At 45.2% G+C, this 21,087-nt stretch overlaps 1 protein-coding gene across 1 annotated transcript; it reads right to left on the minus strand.

Moving 5' to 3' along the window:
* Window positions 1-1,453: 1,453 nt before the first annotated feature.
* On the minus strand, window positions 1,454-17,265 carry zbtb7a (zinc finger and BTB domain containing 7a). The gene is made up of 4 exons (XM_039003115.1): window positions 17,170-17,265; window positions 10,174-10,707; window positions 8,577-9,490; window positions 1,454-2,565 (listed from the first exon to the last, which is right to left on the minus strand). Exons 1-4 carry the CDS (start codon window positions 17,263-17,265, stop codon window positions 2,157-2,159), a joined length of 1,953 nt encoding a protein of 650 aa, XP_038859043.1. The 3' UTR covers window positions 1,454-2,156.
* Between the last annotated feature and the right edge of the window lie 3,822 nt (window positions 17,266-21,087).

Raw genomic sequence — 21,087 nt, forward strand, 5'->3', positions numbered from 1 at the left:
TAAGCTAATTCGCCTTAGTTTGTTTCAAAGTACCCGTTTCTTTGACAAAAGTGCCTTTCTCAGTAACAAAGTGCATTCAGAACCTGCTTCTTTCCCATTAAGGTGCAAAGGACTGATACTCAGGACACAGCATTGCAGCAATGGCAGGGGAATTCAATCTACAGTCACCGGCACGGCACACTCTCCTTTGCCCCAAAACCAGTGTACAAGTATGGTTAAAAACACAGAGTTGACTAGCCAAGCGACTCAAAACACAAAGACAAACGTGTTCAGATCTATGTGAACCAGTGGCCGTTTCCAAACACACGTCATAAGTCTGTGGAGCAACACCTCAAGATCTCTGGTGGCTGCACTCATGTTTTTTACCCACTATAAAGGCTGCCTGGCTTTTAGTGCACTGGCAGTTTGGGGAGCATGTTTCAACGTGTCCACAACTGGAGGAGCTGCTGACACTCCCAGCCCAAGTCTAGTGAGTGTGTCAAAGAAAAGACCCTGGCTGCCACACACCCACACCTAGCAGCAGTCCGGTCAGCCACCGACCAGACCTCCTCTACCCAGGGCTCTATAATACCCTGCACTCCACAGGCTGGTTTTGGGGAATTGGAGAACTAAAGTGAGAGAGAGAAAACGTCTGATTTGAACCCGTTCTGCCTGGAAAAGTGGCTGTGCCGGGGAAATTATATTTTGGAATGCAACAGACATTGTGAAATCCCCCTCCCCTCAACCTGCCTCACCCTGCAGCTGTGTGCTTATTTGGCCTCCCAACTTGGACAGGTATTTATTGCTCTCTTCATCACACAGGTTGCCTCATGGTTTCGTGGTCCCTAGGGCAAAAAAGATTGGAATAAGCACTAATACACACCTTTTCTCAACAACCTCCTTTAAATATACCTCTCTCTGTTGGATATCTTTAGTGAAGCTGTGCAAACAAATATATCTCGGTCTATCCCTGCTTTTCGTCGTTCAACCTGCTGTTGGTTAGAGGGCAGATCCTGTCAGAACTGCACAAAGTTAACCACATAGTATCGCTTCTACCTTCAGGCAGGAACTCTATATACATCTCAATCAAGTGTTAAGTTTAGGACAAATGGGTTTCTAAATTCAATATATTCTAACATTCATATAGATTCTTTTCTCTTTTACCCACAAGCTTCACTCTGTGAGAAATCTGACGTCAAGCCGAAGGAAACCCCGATTGGTAAGCTAATATACCTCAGCATTAAATCATCACCACGCATGTATACAAATGTAAAGTGTCAAGTACCCAAAGCAGTCACTCAAAAAGGGACAAACAACAATAAAGACAAATCAAAAATAAAATAGAAATGAAATGTCAGGGTTGTGAGGGCTAAGAGTCAACGACGTGGTCAAGCCGAACGGCACCATGGTAGTGCTTCAGAAACACACCCCTCCTCCCCTCGCGTTCCCTACCCCTGCAATGGAAGAGCCCCCCAAACGTGGATTCGACTCGACATTTAAAAAAGATGATCCATAGATTTTTAAAATATATTTTATCGAGTAAGTAACACTTAAATCAAACCCTTGTCTGATTCTTTCTGAAGCCTTTAGAAAAAAGGATGCTGCATCAGAGGTGTGGGTAAGTTAATCTTGCATATATTGCCATATTCTGACAATACTGTTTTTATGGTAACTGTACATTTTAGAACTGCAAAAGAATAGAAAAAGATTGGTTGCTTTCCATCTGAATATGAGAGATTACACTCAGTTCACCCCTGCAGCAGCCGGTAGGTGTGGGACACCTCATCGTTTGGCTCTGAATTCAAAACCTATTTTAACTGCATAGTTTGCTCAGGGTTTTCTGTTGTTTTGTTATGCATATAAAGCATTTTTGCCAAATGTATAAAAACCCAGATCAGACAGAAATGACCCAGAAAGGAGACATCATGGGTGTGTGATTTGAAGCGTTCCTTGCTCTTTAACAGAACACTGACTCATGTTTGTCTGTTGTGTCTACTGTTTCCTAAAGCAAAGGGATAAAAGAAACTGAAAATATTAGATTTGTGACACCCTGATTTGGTTTATAGAGAAATAGTTAGTTGTGTTTTTTTGTTGTTTTTTTTCTCTTGTTTCGGCAGCGGCCCCTTCAGGGGCCAAGTATGACTATGGCGTCCAGCGTCCCTCCCTGTCTCCCTGCCTCAGTGCCCCGGCTCCTCTGGGCTCTCCTGGGGTTGGGGACTGTGTGCATGGACCCTGGAGGCCCCCTCTGCCGAGGCTGCCTCCATGCGCCGTCTCTCCCTGCCACTGCGAGGGCCGGGGCCCACCAGCCCCATGGAGGCCTCCAGGAGCCCGGGGTCCCGTACCCGAGGCTTGCGGCCCCGGCGGGAGGGGATACCGTTGCAGCCGTCCTTCTTGAGATGGCGGTGCAGGTGGTCTGAACGCACAAAAGTCTTAAAGCAGCTGGAGCACTGGTAGGGCCGCAGGCCTGTGTGCACGCGCATGTGGTTCTTCAGGTCGTAGTTGTGGGCGAACGCAGCACCACACTGCGTACACAGGTAAGGCTTCTCTCCCGTATGCTTACGCATGTGAACCTTGAGCTTGTCCTGCCTGCGGAGGAAGAACACAGAGGCTCAGTCCAAGACAACAGAGAATTGATTAGTACAGTAGGAACTCTGATAGCAACAAAGGTAGTTAAAGTACTAAGCAAACTACTACTATTAACCAAACAATAAGAATCACAATCTTATACACATTTTCATAGCCATTTCTGTCTATTATATTTCAGAAAAACAACCATTTCAACCATGTCTGTGTTGACATTGATAAAAAAGTATAAAATGTTCCAAAACGTAGCTATTTATCTTTGCAATATATGACACAGTACACATTGTTATATTGAGGAACGTGTGATCTTAAAGTAAGGTGTTTGCCTTGGGCAGGGTTCCCCAACTGGCGGCCCGCGGGTGATTTTATTTATTTATTTCTGAGTCCATTTAAAAAAAAAACTTTGTTTACCGTTGGACATAAAAGACTGTAAAAACACCAGCAAATCAGCTCCAAGTGATTTTCATTTTTGGAAATCTGTTCCAAAGTATTCCAAAGAGAATCTATGTGATCGTATACAAATGTAAGCAAGGTTTGAAATTATTATGTTTTAGTCAAATATTTTATGTTTGGGCTTCTTGCGGTCAATTTGCAGTCTACAAATGACTTGCCATTATGTTCCGGCCCCCTGACCCTCCGCTCAATAACAAATTGGCCCGTGGCTGAATCTAGTTGATGGTCCCTGGCCTTTGGAGGTAGTTTGTCTCCCTGTGTCTATCTCCTTCACTATAACAGCTGATGGACCACTCCCAGGTATTTATTTTTTACTGCACTAGGGATATTATCGCTTGGATAACCTTACCTACTATTATGCATTGGGCACCCGAGTGGCACAGCGGTCTAAGGCACTGCATTTCAGTGCTAGAGGCGCCACTACAGACCCTGGTTCGATCCCGGGCTGTATCGCAACCGGCCGTGATCGCGAGTCCCATAGGGGAGGGTTTGGCCGGGGTAGGCCGTCATTGTAAAATAAGAATTTGTTCTTAACTGAATTTCCTTGTTAAATAAAGGTTAAATAAAAATTGTGATTATTGTTTCTTTTTCATTCTTTATGCAGAGTGCACTGCACAGAACACCGGAATAATTATCACTGTGAAATATGACTGAATTAATGTAATGCTTGTCTGTGTCAATTAATCCCCTAAGGGGTGGGTTGCCAAATGGCGAGATTGACACAGATTTTTGTATTTATTCATTCAGTCATTCATTCATTCATGGCAGCCAGGGCAGCCAGGTCATCTGAGGATAGACCATAAACTTCACATCTTTATCTACACCATTTCTCAAAGCACACGTAGAGACCTGGCCCAGAGCTCAACGTTCAGTGTGGCTAGGTTCAGGGGAAATCTATTTCTGGAGCAGATACCTTCACACACTAATACCTGGAAAGTGGAAATCCAATAAATAAAAAATGCTGGTGAACGAAGCACGTATAGGCAGATGCACTCACTGACCTTAAACTACACACCACACACAGGCCACCCACCCACCCCACCTCTACACACACAGTGACACAAAGTAGCACAATGACAGAGGTGGATTATTTAAAGGGCAGGAGGAGTGATTTATTAGTGCGAGAGCAGCACACTCTTAACCCTGATCAAACAGGATTAAGATTACAATACCACCTCCCCTTCTCAGTGCACTGCCGACCGGCTGAATTTAGACGCCACATTTAGATCAGGCCCGCCCACCCGCCCGCCTGCGCAAAGGGTCCTGGATATATCCAGTGTGCATCTATTTCCAATGCAAGTCCCTTGATTAATTAATTAAGGGGATGGTTTCAAGGAAAAGATGGTGCTCTTAAATACGGGAAAACTACCCTAAACCCCTCCCCTCTATCTCTGAAGACCATCCAGTTTGATTTCTATTTGCCATATATTTTTAACTGTGCTGTTTCACAAAAGGATGGGAATAAAAACAAACAAAAAATAACTATTGAAAAAAAGATTATATAGTATGTATAAACTGGAAGTAGAAACCTACTTCCTTGTTGTTGTCAATTAGTTACCTCAAATTAGGGCAGGGGTGAAAGGGTTAGAGGAAAATAATAGAGGAACATATTTTTACAAAAAAATGTATATACAGTTGAGGTCGGAAGTTTACATACACTTAGGTTGGAGTCATTAAAAATCGTTTTTCAACCAAACCACAAATTTCTTGTTAACAAACTATAGTTTTGGCAAGTCGGTTAGGACATCTACTTTGTGCATGACACAAGACATTTCTCCAACAATTATTTACAGACATATAATTCACTGTATCACAATTCCAGTGGGTCAGAAGTTTACATACACTAAGTTGACTGTGCCTTTAAACAGCTTGGAAAATTCCAGAAAATGCTTCTGATAGGCGAATTGACATAATTTGAGTCAATTGGAGGTGTACCTGTGGATGTATTTCAAGGCCTACCTTCAAACTCAGTGCCTCTTTGCTTGACATCATGGCAAAATCAAAAGAAATCAGTCTGGTTCATCCTTGGGAGCAATTTCCAAACGCATGAAGGTACCACGTTCATCTGTACAAACAATAGTACGCAAGTATAAACACCATGGGACCACGGAGCCGTCATACCGCTCAGGAAGGAGACACCTTCTGTCTCCTAGATATGAACGTACTTTGGTGCGAAAAGTGCAAATCAATCCCAGAACAGCAGCAAAGGACCTTGTGAAGATACTGGAGGAAACAGGTAAACATATCTATATCCACAGTAAAATGAGTCCTATATCGACATAACCTGAAAGGCCGCTCAGCAAGGAAGAAGCCACTGCTCCAAAACCGCCATAAAAAAAGCCAGACTATGGTTTGCAACTGCACATGAGGACAAAGATCGTACTTTTAGGAGAAATGTCCTCTGGTCTGATGAAAAAAGAAATTAAACTGTCTGGCCATAATGACCATTGTTATATCTGGAGGGAAAAAGGGGGAGGCTTGCAAGCCGAAGAACACCATCCCAACCACGAAGCACGGGGGTGGCAGCATCATGTTGTGGGGGTGCTTTGCTGCAGGAGAGACTGGTGCACTTCACAAAATAGATGGCATCATGAGGGAAAAAAATTATGTGGATATATTGAAGCAACATCTCAAGACATCAGTCAGGAAGTTAAAGCTTGGTCGCAAATGGGTCTTCCAAATGGACAATAACCCCAAGCATACTTCCAAAGATGTGGCAAGATGGCTTAAGGAAAACAAAGTCAAGGTATTGGAGTGGCCATCACAAAGCCCTGACCTCAATCCCATAGAAAATGTGTGGGAAGAACTGAAAAAGCGTGTGCGAGCAAGGAGGCCTACAAACCTGACTCGGTTACACCAGCTCTGTCAGGAGGAATAGGCCAAAATTCACCCAACTTATTGTGGGAAGCTTGTGGAAGACTACCTGAAATGTTTGACCCAAGTTAAACAATTGAAAGGCAATGCTACCAAATACTAATTGAGTCTATGTAAACTTCTGACCCACTGGGAATGTGATGAAAGAAATAAAAGCTGAAATAAATCATTCTCTCTACTATTATTCTGACATTTCACATTCTTAAAATAAAGTGGTAATCCTAACTGACCTAAGACAGGCAATTTTTACTAGGATTGAATGTCAAGAATTGTATTTGTATTTGGCTAAGGTGTATGTAAACTTCCGACTTCAACTGTACATACAGTACCAGTCAAAAGTTTGGACACACCTACTCATTCCAGGGTTTAATTTATTTGTACTATTTTCTACATTGTAAAATAATAGTGAAGACATCAAAACTATGAAATAACATATGGAATCATGTAGTAACCAAAAAAGTGTTAAATCAAAATATATTTTACGTTCTTCAAAGTAGCCACCCTTTGCCTTGATGACAGCTTTGCACACTCTTGGCATTCTTTCAACCAGCTTCACCTGGAATGCTTTTCCAACCGTCTTGAAGGAGTTCCCACATATGCTGAGCACTTGTTGGCTGCTTTTCCTTCACTCTGCGGTCCAACTCATCCCAAACCATCTCAATTGGGTTGAGGTCGGGTGATTGTTGAGGCAAAGTCATCTGATGCAGCACTCCATCACTCTCCTTCTTGGTCAAATAGCCCTTACATAGCCTGGAGGTGTGTTTTGGGTCATTGTCCTGTTGAAAAACAAATGATAGTCCCACTAAGCACAAACCAGATGGGATGGTGTATTGCTGCTGAATGCTGTGGTAGCCATGCTGGTTAAGTGTGCATTGAATTCTAAATGAATCACAGACAGTGTTAACAGCAAAGCACCCCCACACCATCACACCTCCCCCTCCATGCTTCATGGTGGGAACCACACATGCGGTGATCATCCTTTCACCTACTCTACGTCTCACAAAGACATGGTGGTTGGAACCAAAAATATCAAATTTGGAAATCTGACCAAAGGAAAAATTTCCACAGGTCTAATGTCTATTTCTCGTGTTTGTTGGCCCAAGCAAGTCTCTTCTTATTATTGGTGTCCTTTAGTAGTGGTTTCTTTGCAGCAATTCGACCATGAAAGCTTGATTCATGCAGTCTCCTCTGAACACTTGATGTTGAGATGTGTCAGTTACTTGAACTCTGTGAAGCATTTATTTGGGCTGCAATTTCTGAGGCTGGTAACTCTAATGAACTTATCCTCTGCAGCAGAGGTAACTCTGGGACTTCCTTTCCTGTGGCAGTCCTCATGAGAGCCAGTTTCATCACAGCACTTGAGGGATTTTGCGACTGCACTAGAAGAAACTTTCAAATTTCTTGAAATGTTCCGTATTGACTGACCGTGTCTTAAAGTAATTATGGACTGTCATCTGTCTGATTATTTGAGCTGTTCTTGCCATAATATTGACTTCGTCTTTTACCAAATAAGGCTATCTTCTGTATACCACACCTGCCTTGTCAAAACACAACTGATTGGCTCAAACGCATTAACAAGGAAAGAAATTCCACAAATTAACTTAACAAGGCACACCTTTTAATTGAAATGCATTCCAGGTGACTACCTCATGAAGCTGGTTGAGAGAATGCCAAGCGTGTGCAAAGCTGTCAAGGCAAAGGGTGGTTACTATGAAGAATCTCAAATAGAAAATATATTTAGATTTGTTTAACACTTTTTTGGTTACTACATGATTCCATATGTGTTATTTCATATGTTTGGTGTCTTCACTAATATTCTACAATGCAGAAAACAGTACAAATAAATGAGTAGGTATGTCAATTTTGGACTGGTACTGTATATATTTACCCAAAAATATATGGGGGACTGGAAATGATGCAGACAGTTACATGGATGGAAGCTACAATCCATTTGCAATATTAAAGCTGATCTACCCCCTACATTTTCTTTTATAATTATCATACGGGGAAACCAGTAACACAGCACTCTGGTCTAGTAGTCCACACTGGCCTGTAGCTAGCTGGGCTGTCTGAGCAGGGGCAGATTTCATTAACTGGCTAGGGACTGGGAGAGAGAGAAGGCCGGTCGGTTCTGCCGTAGGCAATAATCAACAAACTCAGGGATCAGTAAGTTCAAAACAAATTACGGCATTGGCACAGATAGGGCACCACTCTGCTTTTAACCCCACTGCCTGTATCAGAACAGAACATTTTATAGCAGCCTCCTCCTAGATAGCCTGTTATACCACCCCCTGTTAACATTCCAGGACTTTGCCATGAGCCCCGTCTCTATAAAACACATCTTTATGACACTCTGTCCCCATTCACTAGATGAAATATGAAACATGTTCATCTCTGACTAAAGTTTTCCAGAAAGGTCTTGACAAAATGATCCATATTTTTACATGGGGCGGGGGAGGGACATCTAGGATATAATTTGTTTCCTATGCTATTAACAATGTTTCTCACTTTGTTTTCAGGATAGTGAATTAATTAATTGACATATAGCAAACATTTGGCTAACGTAGCTATTGCTAAGCAGGAGTGTCCTTGGCTGTGGGACAACAGTGGTCTTGTTTTTCCTCCAGCCCTCTTCCTGACCATGAGTAGGTGTGACATGGGTGGTCAGTGCATTAATTGTGGCGTACCTGGTGAAGCGCACTTTGCAGATGGCACACTCGTAGGGCTTCTCTCCCGTGTGCGTGCGGATGTGGCGGGGTAGCTTGCCTGCACCCTGGATGACCTTGGAGCAGATGGGGCACTTCTGGAAGGCCTTGGAGCGCATCTTCCTCTCCCCTCCGCCCCCTCCTCTCTCTTCTCCTCCTCTTCCTCCCCTCTCTCCTCCCCCTCTATCTTGGCTGGAGCCTCCCCGTGTCGCCCAGAGGGGCAGCAGTCCCTGTGAGACGGCGGCGTCCTCATGCTGCGTGCTGTTAAAGTAATTCAAGTAAAACTCCACGTCCGGGTCCTCCCCCTCCCCCGGGTCCTCCCCGGCCGCGGCCCGCTCCTTCTGCCTCTCGATGGAGTCCATCATCTGCTGCAGGAGGGCGCTGGCCGAGCCTCTCTCCCCATCCCGCATGCCATCTTCCTCCTCTTCCTCCTCCGGCTCCAGTTTGGGCTCCGTGGGGAGGTAGAAGTGGCCGTTCTGGGCTGGGGCATAGAAAGAGGCCCCTGGCCCCCCTCCGTTCCCCCTGGCCCAGGTCAGCATGTCCCTGTGATTCTCAGAGTGCTCCACCTTTACTTCGTCCTCCTCGTCCTCCTCCTCATCATCATCTGGGTCCTGTGTGGGGGCCTGGGCAAGGTCCAGGGGAGAGCAGTACTCGCTGGGGCCCCCGGGGGCCCCGTTGCTGTGGGCCCCGTTGCCATGGTTAAAGTGCAGGTGTGTGGGCATGTCCCTGAGCTCTGGCGTGCTGCAGCTGCTGCTCCAGTGGGCCCCTCTCTGGAAATATTCTAGATACTCCCGGGCCCGCAGTCGATTCCCCTGCTGCCCCCATCCTCCTCCACCCTTCCCTCCTTCCCCCTCATCATCATCATCCTCCTCTTCCTCTCCTCGCTCACTGCCCGCCTATGAAAAAACAAAAACAGGATTTCATAACTCTCAGACACTCACAATCATACTCAGACACACACAAAACAGAAAGACACATGACCATGAATATGACCACGCTACTTCTACATTTTGAAGCGTAGTATTTAACTGCAATATGCTTTGTCTGTATAATGCAGCTTGTGAAAGAGCACGCTGTCCTGAGACTCAGAGACTGGTGTTGGCCCAGCATGGGTAAGTGTTAAAAGTTCAGTGTTATTGTGACCCCAGGGTGTGGATATGTGTTTGGCAGTGTGAGAGTGAGAGAGAGAGATTAATGAAGAGCATGATGCAAGCGTGCTGACTATGTGATGGCCAAAGACTGATGATGGAGTGTTTGTTTGGTAGAGTGACGCGATGACAGAGGTTGTGTGGTACGTGGTCTGTGGCGGCGCAGTTGGATGAAAATCAAGAACGGCATTTTCAACACAATAGTTATAACTCAAAACAAGAGAGGTTTGACTGATTTCCACATAGGCCATACTGAATACATGTATTTTAACTGTAAGTCTTTGGATAAAATCGTTTGCTAAGTGACTATATTTCGATGCAGATCTACCCGCAGGGAGACATACTAGTAAAGGCCATGTGATGGGATGTAATGATAGGACAGAGACTGTTGACAGAATGTTAAGATAGTGTTGTCATGATGACCAGCCTACCGGCGGGGAGAGCACTTTGGTGTCCAGCAGGTGAGTGCAGACTTCCTGGACGGGCGGGATCTCCAGCAGGTGGGCGGCAGCCAGGATGTCTCCCACGGAGCTGTGACTGACCGTTAGCGTGGCTGTATAGGCAAAGTCCAGCAGGGCGCCCAGGGCCTCGGCCGCCACAAAGTCTATGGTGTAGACGTTCTGCTGGCTGGCTGTTGGGCCCGAGGTGAACAACTTGTGGAAGTAGGAGCTGCAGGAGGCCAGGACCGAACGGTGGGCAGTGAACTCCCTCTCCTGGGTGATCAGGAGCACGTCGCACAGCAGGCCGCTGAGGCGCTGCTTGTTCAGACTGCCCAGGATGTCTGCGCTGTGCTCGGGGAAGGGGATGCCCACTGGACCTTCCTCCGCCGCCTCCCCCCCCCCACCCCTGAGCCGCCGCCCACCCCTCCCACCGGCTCCCGACGACATCTTCCACCAGCCTGCCGCCGAGCCGCCAATCACAGCCGCCGCCCGCGTGTCCGTCCTGCCGTCTGTCCGTCTGCCTGTCTGAGGGAGGAAGAGAAGGAGAGGATCAGTTCTCAGTCTTTAAGACACACATATGCCCAGTTCAATTCCTAGGCAATACTCCTTGGGATTGGGTAGGCACAGTATTACAGTAGCAATGCTAGGTGCCTCAGGGTAAGGGCTGGGGGTTATTTTGAAATTACAGTAATTTCAATGTGCTCCGACAGGCGACAATGTGCTCCGACTGGAGACAACACATGAAAATAATATTGTCAAGAGTTGCATGTGGGCAATTTCACAGTAACGGAATTAGTCTGACTCCAATTTTATACTTTAAAAAGTTAAACAAACTGTAAAACTCTATGCGCAAGGACTACTTTGAACAATGTACACAGAACATTTCACAAAAACATATTTACTGGAAGAATTGAATTATGGTAAAATCCCCCTTTTTATGAGACTACGTTTTCCAAAAACTCCGAATTAAGATTCAAAGATGCCTGCAGAAAGAATGGGGTGTCAGCTATGTCATCTTGAGTAAAAAAAAAAGGTATATTTTGGTTATTGAACTACAGTGGATTTACAACCGTTAATGGAATTACGGTAACAGAATTAGATCATGGGTCCCTGATCTGTACTATACAGAAATGCATCATTCTGGATATGAATATAATTCTCTTCATTGTGATGTATCCAGAATAGGTACACAAAAGGTAGAAATACGCAATATCCTTCTTTTGCCTATTTGGTTGTTATTCTAATGAGCTCCTCCCCGAAATAAGACCACATTTGGTTGGTCCGGACCACACTAAATCTGAACGAGTCATAGATATATGTTTCACAGTACAACACAGTAAAGTACAGTAAATATGTTCAGTACAGTACATTATATTCTACTCATGTGTTCTACTCAACTGTCTAGTACTGTACAGTGTTGGTTAGTGCCATTCAGGATTAGGTAGGACGATTTTTATTACAGCATATTGGATGACTGTCGTTCATATTCCATTCACCAGTTCAATGTAACATCGATAGGTTTAGGCTACTACATGATACTCTAATTTGCCCAATACCCATGAGGTTGCTACAACCTAGCCTATGAATTAAAGTTTACAACGTAAGTGCACAGGTCAAGAGACAAATTAGAGTAATCAAGGTGAAAGACAGTGACACATTCAATACCACCTTGCACACTCTCACCTGCATCTAGCTGATCTAGGGTGTAATCATTAGCCCAAACCGTTACAAAACGTTCCGTTTCTATTGGATAAATTCTTGTAGGTTCCTCCCCATTTCGTTTGCTTCCATTTAAGAAATATTTTGCAACAGAATCGGCATTATGACTACACCCCTGATCACCCTCATACACAGTTGACTTTCATAGAGCCACATGATCACTTTGCTTGCTTTAAAATTCCTTCTAGCATCTACGCACTCTTTTCCTCTGACCATTTCACTCCGCTTGTGTACTCTACTTTTCTGTACTGTTCTCTGTATTGGTTGGTTCAGATTTGGTCTGGCCAGAGCGGACCGACCAAATTTCAACTACTTTTCAACGTCCATGGACGTCCGGGATCGGTCGGTGCTCAGTGGTTGAGGATGCTTGTTACGGAAAATGGAAAGAGGGTAGGTGGTAGCTGTAATGGTAGCTGTCAGTAAGAGCTGGGAGAGGTGACATTAACTGGAGAGAGAAGAGGCAGAGAGAGGTTGTCCAGACTGTTTTCACAGTCTTGCTTTGACCACCAGACGACAGTAAGAAAACAGTTATGAGCTGAACATAACAGTATGCCAGTGGAAGGGAGGACAGTAGCAGGTGAACCAACTGTGGTTTTTGGCAACTATGATTTCCCATTGTAGCCAATTCAATTGCAGTAATTCCGTTACTGATTTATTATTAGTAAAAAACAATTGGTAGGTCTACCTTTCCTTGTTACTTCTGTGAACTTTCATTGTCCTCCCTCATGAGGGAGAGAAATTACAAAATATCTTAAAGATATGTAGGTTTGTGGTAACGGAATTACAAGACTCAAGGCAATGTTTTTTAAGGTAAATGATTTCTCCAAAATGAAATATACAGTAAGTGTTGATATTCGTTGGCAGGGGTCTTTTCGTCAACATTGTGTTTTAATGTAGAGTTGAAGTCGGAAGTTTACATACACTTTAGTTTTTCAAACACTACACAAATTTCTTGTTAACAAACTATAGTTTTGGCAAGTCAGTTAGGACATCTACTTTGTGCATGACACAAGTAATTTCTCCAACAATTGTTTACAGACAGATTATTTCACTTATAATTCATTGTATCACAATTCCAGTGGGTCAGAAGTTTACATACACTAAATTGACTGTGCCTTTAAACAGCTTGGAAAATTCCAGAAAAGATGTCATGGCTTTAGAAGCTTCTGATAGGCTAATTGACATCATTTGAGTCAATTGGAGGTGTACCTGTGGATGTATTTCAAGGCCTACCTTCAAACTCAGTGCCTCTTTGCTTGACATCGTGGGAAAATCAAAAGAAGTCAGACAAAAATTGTTGACCACAAATCTGGTTCATCCTTGGGAGCAATTTCCAAACGCCTGAAGGTACCACGTTCATCTGTACAAACAATAGTACACAAGTATAAACACCATGGGACCACGCAGCCGTCATACCCCCCAGGAAGGAGACGCGTTCTGTCTCCTAGAGATGAACGTACTTTGATGCGAAAAGCGCAAATCAATCCCAGAACAACAGCAAAGGACCTCGTCTTCACAAGGAAACAGGTACAAAAGTATCTATATCCACAGTAAAACAAGTCCTATATCGACATAACCGGAAAGGTCACTCAGCAAGGAAGAAGACACTGCTCCAAAACCGCCATAAAAAAGCCAGACTACAGTTTGCAACTGCACATGGGGACAAATATTGTACTTTTAGGAGAAATGTCCTCTGGTCTGATGAAACAAAATAGAACTGTTTGGCCATAATGACCATCGTTATGTTTGGAGGAAAAAGGGGGAGGCTTGCAAGCCGAAGAACACCATCCCAACCGTGAAGCACGGGGGTGGCAGCCTCATGTTGTGGGGGTGCTTTGCTGCAGGAGGGCCTGGTGCACTTCACAAAATAGATGGCATCATGAGGGAAGAAAATGATGTGGATATATTGAAGCAACATCTCAAGACATCAGTCAGGAAGTTAAAGCTTGGTCGCAAATGGGTCTTCCAAATGGACAATGACACCAAGCATACTTCCAAAGTTGTGGCAAAATGGCTTAAGGACAACAAAGTCAAGGTATTGGAGTGGCCATCACAAAGCCCTGACCTCAATCCCATAGAAAATTTGTGGGCAGAACTGAAAAAGCGTGTGCGAGCAAGGAGGCCTACAAACCTGACTCAGTTACACCAGCTCTGTCAGGAGGAATGGGCCAAAATTCACCCAACTTATTGTGGGAGGCTTGTGGAAGGCTACCTGAAACATTTGACCCAAGTTAAACAATTTAAAGGCAATGCTACCAAATACTAATTAAGTGTATGTAAACTTCTGACCAACTGGGAATGTGATGAAAGAAATAAAAGCTGAAATAAATAATTCTCTCTACTATTATTCTGACATTTCACATTCTTAAAATAAAGTGGTGATCCTAACTGACCTAAGACAATTTTTACCAGGATTAAATGTCAGGAATTGTGAAAAACTGAGTTTAAATGTATTTGGCTAAGGTGTATGTAAACTTCCAACTTCAACTATGCCTTCATTTCTCAAAAATATAGACTCAGCTCTAATGAACTTCCCGTCAGTGCTCATCGGTCCTTATAGATGGAAATACCCATGTGTTGAAATGTTGCTCACTAATATCACAATAAAGTGGCTTGTCATTGCAAGTAATGGACCGGTTGACTCTGCTCACCAGCTCTATGGGCTGGTTACTGTGAAGAACCCAAAGTTCTTCACAGTATGACACACTGTTTTTTATGAACTCAATCCGGCTTTCAACTTACTCTTGAAAGTTGTAATAGTAGAATGCCATTTCGAAGTTGGGTATAATCAGCTTACCTCATGTCTGTCACTTTATACCTTAAACACCAGGCCCCAAAGTCCACTAAAGAGCCTGGAGGTGAGACATGTTGAAACATCATCAACGTACAACACTACAGTTACCATGATTTCACTGACGAACAGCTATTGGCAGACTTACTGTATTTACAGACCAATCTAATAGAACAAAAACAGTATAGCTATGGCATACATCCTTCAGTGTTGAATTAGCTGTATCTGGAATGCTGGATATATTGGCCCACTGCTGAACCTATTACCATGAGAGAGAGTGGGGCAGTTTAAGGGAGAGCAGGGAGGATCAGAGTGTATGCTGGGAGGAGGAGCAGAGGCGGGGCTGTGCAGCAGCGTGTGCATCGCTCTGTCAGTTAGGGTAGGGGGAGGCTGCCGGTTACAGACCCCGTGGAAAACCCCCACTGGAGGACGACACGCACAAGCTGCAAGGGATCGCTATTAAAAAGAGAGGTTGTCAATCCAGTCTGAGCCGGTTACCCCACCCTGTATACTGTGTGCCAAGTTTCAGGAAAGGCTGTCCCCTCGCTCACGTGTGCAGGAGGGATTAAAATTATAGACTGCAGCTTGCCTGCGTGGGGGAGGCGGGGGGCTCAGCAACGCAAGCCCTCCCTGATTTGTCCATTTACACACACACACAAAAGCCAGCCCCTCCATTCTCCATCTGCCAGGGAGACCCAGCAGGGGGTGAGGCCAGGGGGATTATTCTCTATAAGAGCAATGCATTCAAATGACATTCCTTCAGATCAAGCCTCTTGGTATGTACACTAGACCTGCTCAACCTGGCTGCCTCTCCTCTCCCCTGCTTGGCTCTTTCCCACACCTCCTCACAAAGCTCCACCTCTCTCCACACCTAGATCTCTGGCACTGTGTCAGCACTAACCACAGGTCATACTTAGGTAATTGCCTTCTGAGAAGTCAACTCTGGGTAGTGCTACGAACATAACTGCCCTTACTCTGCTATTAACTCCACTACAACACTGTTGACAAAGATTCAAATCCTTAAAACAGACCTGTCAGTCATGTCAACTCATGTGTGACATACATGCAGTGGCCAGTTTATTAGGTACACCACCCTGTTTAAGAAAATGGTTTGCTCCTACAGTGAGTCACGTGGCCATGGCTTGCTATATAAAGCAGGCAGAAATGTGGGGAGGAATTCAGTTACTGTTCAATTGAACGTTAGAATGGGCAAAACGCGCGACCTAAGCGACTGAGCGTGGTATGATCGTCGGTGCCAGGCATGTCGGATCCAGTGTCTCAGAAATGTCCGGCCTCCTGGGCTTTTCACACACAACAGTGTCTAAGGTTTACAGAGAATGGTGTGACAAAAAACATCCAGTCAGCAGCAGTCCTGTGGGCGAAAACAGCTCCTTGATGAGAGAGGTCGAAGGAGACAGGCAAGAATAGCGGAAGCTAAAAGGTGGGCCACAAACAGGCAAATAACAGAGCAGTACAACAGTGGTGTGCAGAACAGCATGTTGGAACGCACAACTCGTCGGCCCTTGTTATGGATGGGCTATTGCAGACCACACCAGGTTCCACTCCTTTCAGTTAAAAACAAGAAGAAGCGGCTCCAGTGGGCACAACATCACCCACACTGGACAATTGAGGAGTGGAAAAACCATTGCCTGGTCCGACGAATCCCAGATCCTGTTGCGTCATGCTGATAGTAGTCAGGATTTGGCGTAACAGCAAGTCCATGGCCCCATCCTGCCTGGTGTCAATGGTACAGGCTGGTGCCGGTGGTGTAATGGTGTGGGGAATGTTTTCCTGGCACATGTTCGGTTCCTTGATACCAATTGAGCAAAGGTTCAGTGTCCCGAAGAATTCAGGCTGTTCTGGAGGCAAAGGGGGGTCTGACCCGGTACTAGATGGGTGAACCTAATAAACTGGCCATTGAGTGTATAAACACTTTTCTAAGTATGGAAAACCGGTCCATCTGTCTCGTGGTAATCTTAAAACAACAAGCTTGCAGCCTTGCACATGCAAATAATACTGTCCCACTTGGTCCCATTCAGAGTAGTGTGTGTCTTTTATTCATGACACAATGGCCTTTCATTTTGGCTCAAACCCAGTTAGCCTACTCTTTCTCCTTTAACCCTCTACCATTTTGATATGCAACTGACCACACCGCCACTACAACCTCTCCCATTGTCTTCCTGATAAAATTGCCCTGTCTGACATGGGCAAATGTTATTATCCTCCAGCTCTCATCTGAATATGCTGTGGGAGGAGAGTGAGGGGAGAGAGAGAGGGATAGGGAGAGTCAGAGAGGGCAACGACAGGGATAACGGTCACGTCCTTCACAGTGTGGAAATAGATCCTGGGTGAGCCTACAGAGACTCAAGCCGAGTCAACCTGCTCTCACTGATGCTGCTGTTTACTGCACCAGGCTGCTGGGCTGGTCCCTGGTGCAAACCTGCTTACACATTATCCCCGGGACATGTATGCCTGACCCTGGTCACACACAGCTCTGTGGAGGGGAGAGGAGGCTGAAAGGAGTTAAAACAGCCCAGCATACAGTCCACTGAGGCATCCAGCTGCTCTGGCATGTCCTTTAACACAGGAGCTATAGGGAGAGTAAAAGCCCAGGCCAGGAATAACCCACAAAGATGACCCAAGAAAGAAAGAGGAAAAACTGTGCAAACAAACCTGATCCTGACACCTTCTCATGGCTTGAAACATTCCTTATCACTTATTCATGGCTGTGGGTGAGAGGCTGCAGCACCACAGCGTCTCAGTTCCCAGGGCCGCCACCGACCAAGAGCTGCCTGCCTAGTTCACTGGGTCCCACTCCGCACGCACAGAGCGCTGCTTTGCAAGTCAAACCACTACTTACTGCTGCAGATCCCACTCCTCCCCCACCATCACTCAACACTAACCCTTGCGCTTGCGCCAAGTAAACGTTGAGAGCCGATATCAAGATTAGATTTCTGGGATGATCCAACGCAAGACTAGGACAGGGATCATCAACTAGATTCAGCTGTGGGACAATTTTTTCTTGAATGGTTGGTCGGGGGCCGGAACATAATTACAAAATATTTGCAGACTGCAAACTGACCGCAAGAAGCACAAATCAATATATTTGACTAAAACAATAATTTAGAACCTTGCTTACATTTGTATATGATCACATCTCTCTATTCTGTGTGGGAATACTTTGGAACACATTTCCAAAATGTAAAATCACTTTGAGACAATTTCTTGGTGTTTTTACAGTCTTATGTTCAACAATGAAAATTCTCAAAAATATTAATTCTATATTTTTGCTTTTGCTCAGAACACTTGGTGGGCCAAATAAATCCACCGGGCCGCAAGTTGGGGAACCCTGGACCCGAACGTCAACTTTGTTTCAGTTCAATTGGGCTTTTCTTAAAACCTGTGAGAGATAGATGGGCTTCTCCCCTAGTTACAGTAGTTCCCTTCTTATTTAATGACCAATACAGTGAAATGTTGTGGTTAAACCGGTAGTTATAAACGTGGTTATAAACTGGGTGGTGAGTTTCACTGGAAATATCATCTCAGGTCAACTGAAACCCGTATCAAAGGATCTACAGTCTGTCCTACACATACCATTCAACCTGGAGTACAATGACTATCAACCTTACCCAGATCAACCTCAGGTGTTCCTTACATGACAAAAATGTATGTCACTTAAACTAAGTTCTTTACTATGATGCTTTAAAAGAGTAGTCAACACCACAATACTTTGTTGCTCTGCTGAAGGGAGTAAATAGAGCCCAGAAAACGAGCATCTTTAGCAGTGCAAGTGTGTGGGGGATAAGTAGCATATCTGTGAATAACCAAACCAGAGTGAAACAACGACAGCAGAAGCCAGGGTCTAACTCCTAGAAGCATAGATTGAGTAATATAGATGGACAACAGAGTTCAAGCAGGCTGTCTCTCCCTGGCTGACTGTCAGGGGATAAGCAGAGCCCCCTGATGATTAGTGACAGGAGTACATGCAGCCCAGAGAAAGGGAATCACTGGATCGGGTCACAAGGGTTCAAGGTCAAGTCACAGAGGATATTACAGGATAATCGGAAAAGCTATGTGGAGAGGTGAGGGGGGGGGGGGGGGGGGCTGGACAGTTCCAAGAAGAATGAGATTCTGACTGAGGTTGAGCCTGCCTGGTCTAGTGCTAGTGTGGCTGTGTGAGTCATTACTGCCATGCTTGCTAGGATAGGAAGTTTGATTGGTCGTATTGGGAGCAAGCAGGAAGAGGGTGAGCAACTGATAAAACTGGAGTTGTGGGGCTGGGCTACTCGACTTGAAACATGTCCGACGTCTGCCAAAAATCAGACAATGCCCCTGACTGAAAGGTATTGGGTGAGGCAGTCTTAAAAACTCACAACCTTGACATCAGACCACGGAATACTGTAAATTGAATGTGTTTCAAAAGTGTCTCAGACTTGAGAAACCTTAGCCACTGTAAGAAACTAACCCCTCACTGCAGGAAGGGTTTGACACCATTATCTTAAATCTTTATATCATGTTTGTCAATAAAAGTTTAGTGCAAGGGGAAGTGGGAGATTTTTATGATTTAATTTCAAAGGTCTAAGTTCCTTTAAGGGTACCATTACCCCAGAGATCACGAGATAGCTGGTGGAGAGCCACTGTCGGGAATCACTGACTACTGTATGGGTTTACTGTACCATCCCCCTCCTCCTTGCAAAGTAAAGTAAACCAAAGTGAAGGCTCTACTTGGCTTTCCTTGCCTCCCTCCTCCAGCCTGACTTAGCTGGTCCAGAAACAGCCGTGCACATCTGGCAGCAGTGTTACAGAGACACAACTTCTGCTGCTGGAGCTAGACTTTCCTAACGCTGCCATGCTGTCAGTCAGGAAGTAGCGGATCCAAACTCCCACGTGGCACCAGAAACAGAACCCCTAGTAGGCCGTAAGCTACACCCATAGTGCCAAGTCCAGCAGCAGCTCCTCCCCTGAGCCCTGTGCCAATCTGTGAGTGCTACCGTGCATTGTGAGCAGAGGACTTCCTGTGTGTCTGTGACAGGCGTGTAACAGAACCTGCTCTGTTATCAGATGACCATCCCTCCTTCTCCCTCTCGCTAGCTCTCTCAGACATCAGCCCACCACATTGCCCACTTCCCCCTTCAGCTTGCTGAGGAAGCTGAAACACTCACCCACCAGCCCACGTCTAGAGATGATGGGAACTCACCAACCATGAGATTGTCATATGGTACCCTCCCATGATCACAGGAGAGTTTGGCTAACTCTCTTTGATCCCTACGTAGTGCCTTAGGTCAATGTAGGATTACTCACTCAAACATCTGTTTTTTCTGACAACTATTGTCTAAGGTTGTCTAGAGTCTAATGTATGAAAACAACGACAGCATCCAGCAAAGCCAGAAAAAGGTGTGACATCTTGGAGACAACCCACCACCATGAAAGTAAACCATGTAAGTGAAGTCAGACTCACAACACAACGGCCTAGTCTAACCCAGGGCTGCATCTCAGCCTCTAATTTGATCAGGTTGTGTGAACTGCTTGCTTCATAAACCAGCAGGCCCAGAACAGCCCCTATGACTCCCCCAAGACAACAACACAACACACAGAGCCCTGTCTGTCTGTTTGTCAGCTTGGGCCAGGAGCAGTGGGACATTTAACTGCTGACAAGGGGAGTTCACCCTTAATAACGGGGTAGCTTATAGTTTAGCGCACCACCCAAAAGCAACACAACCCCAAAACTAGTCCTTCCAAGGCCTGGCAGTGTAATAGCACGCAACCTGTCTCCTCCTGTCGCTGTGGACCTGCTAGTTTGGGGCATTATGGTGCATAACATACAGGAATATCAAACTGTATTCAACATGCTCACCGCCAAATTGATGGGTGGTGTCTAAGGCCTACCCACAGCCACTGAAGTCCCCTACAATTCCCCTTGAGTCTATTGTGAGTAGCATGGAGTGTCCCAACTTAACCTCTTAGTGGAATTTACTCGGGCTGAAAGTACAGCCTTCTGCAATTGGCACTCAGGAGTGGCACGAGTAACATAATGACATCAACACTGACATTTGACAGAAAGAATAATGTTTCAAACTCTGCATCTGAAAGCTAACCAAACACTTCCCTGAGTCTGGGCGTCTGACAATAAAATACTCCCATCCCTCTCTCGCTGTACCCGCACGCTTCAAAACAAGTCCAACAAGTATGTGTTGCCAGGAATACACATCTGTGAATTAGAAAAATAAGTTACGCTCCTTTAACGTCTTTTGACAAACCACCAACGTACAGACAGATACCGTAGACTAAATGATGTTGTGACACAAATCACACAGTGCCATAGGGGCTACTTGAGGCAAGAGGGATGTAGAGAACGACAAAAAGGGTGTGGGCAGCCGTGGAGAAGAACTGAAAGT

This window comes from Salvelinus namaycush, chromosome 10, assembly GCF_016432855.1.
Source record: "Salvelinus namaycush isolate Seneca chromosome 10, SaNama_1.0, whole genome shotgun sequence".
NCBI lineage: Eukaryota > Metazoa > Chordata > Actinopteri > Salmoniformes > Salmonidae > Salvelinus > Salvelinus namaycush.

What these genes read in the sequence shown, in the direction of transcription:
- zbtb7a (XM_039003115.1), bottom strand. Translation starts at nt 17,265, where the DNA reads ATGCCAGAGCAGCTGGATGCCTCAGTGGACTGTATGCTGGGCTGTTTT. An exon ending in CAGAGCTGTGTGTGACCAGG is followed by an intron (nt 10,708 to 17,169) that starts GTCAGGCATACA and finishes TTCCTCCCTCAG; the next exon opens with ACAGGCAGACGGACAGACGG. An exon ending in TGCAAAGTGCGCTTCACCAG is followed by an intron (nt 2,566 to 8,576) that starts GTACGCCACAAT and finishes CTTCCTCCGCAG; the next exon opens with GCAGGACAAGCTCAAGGTTC.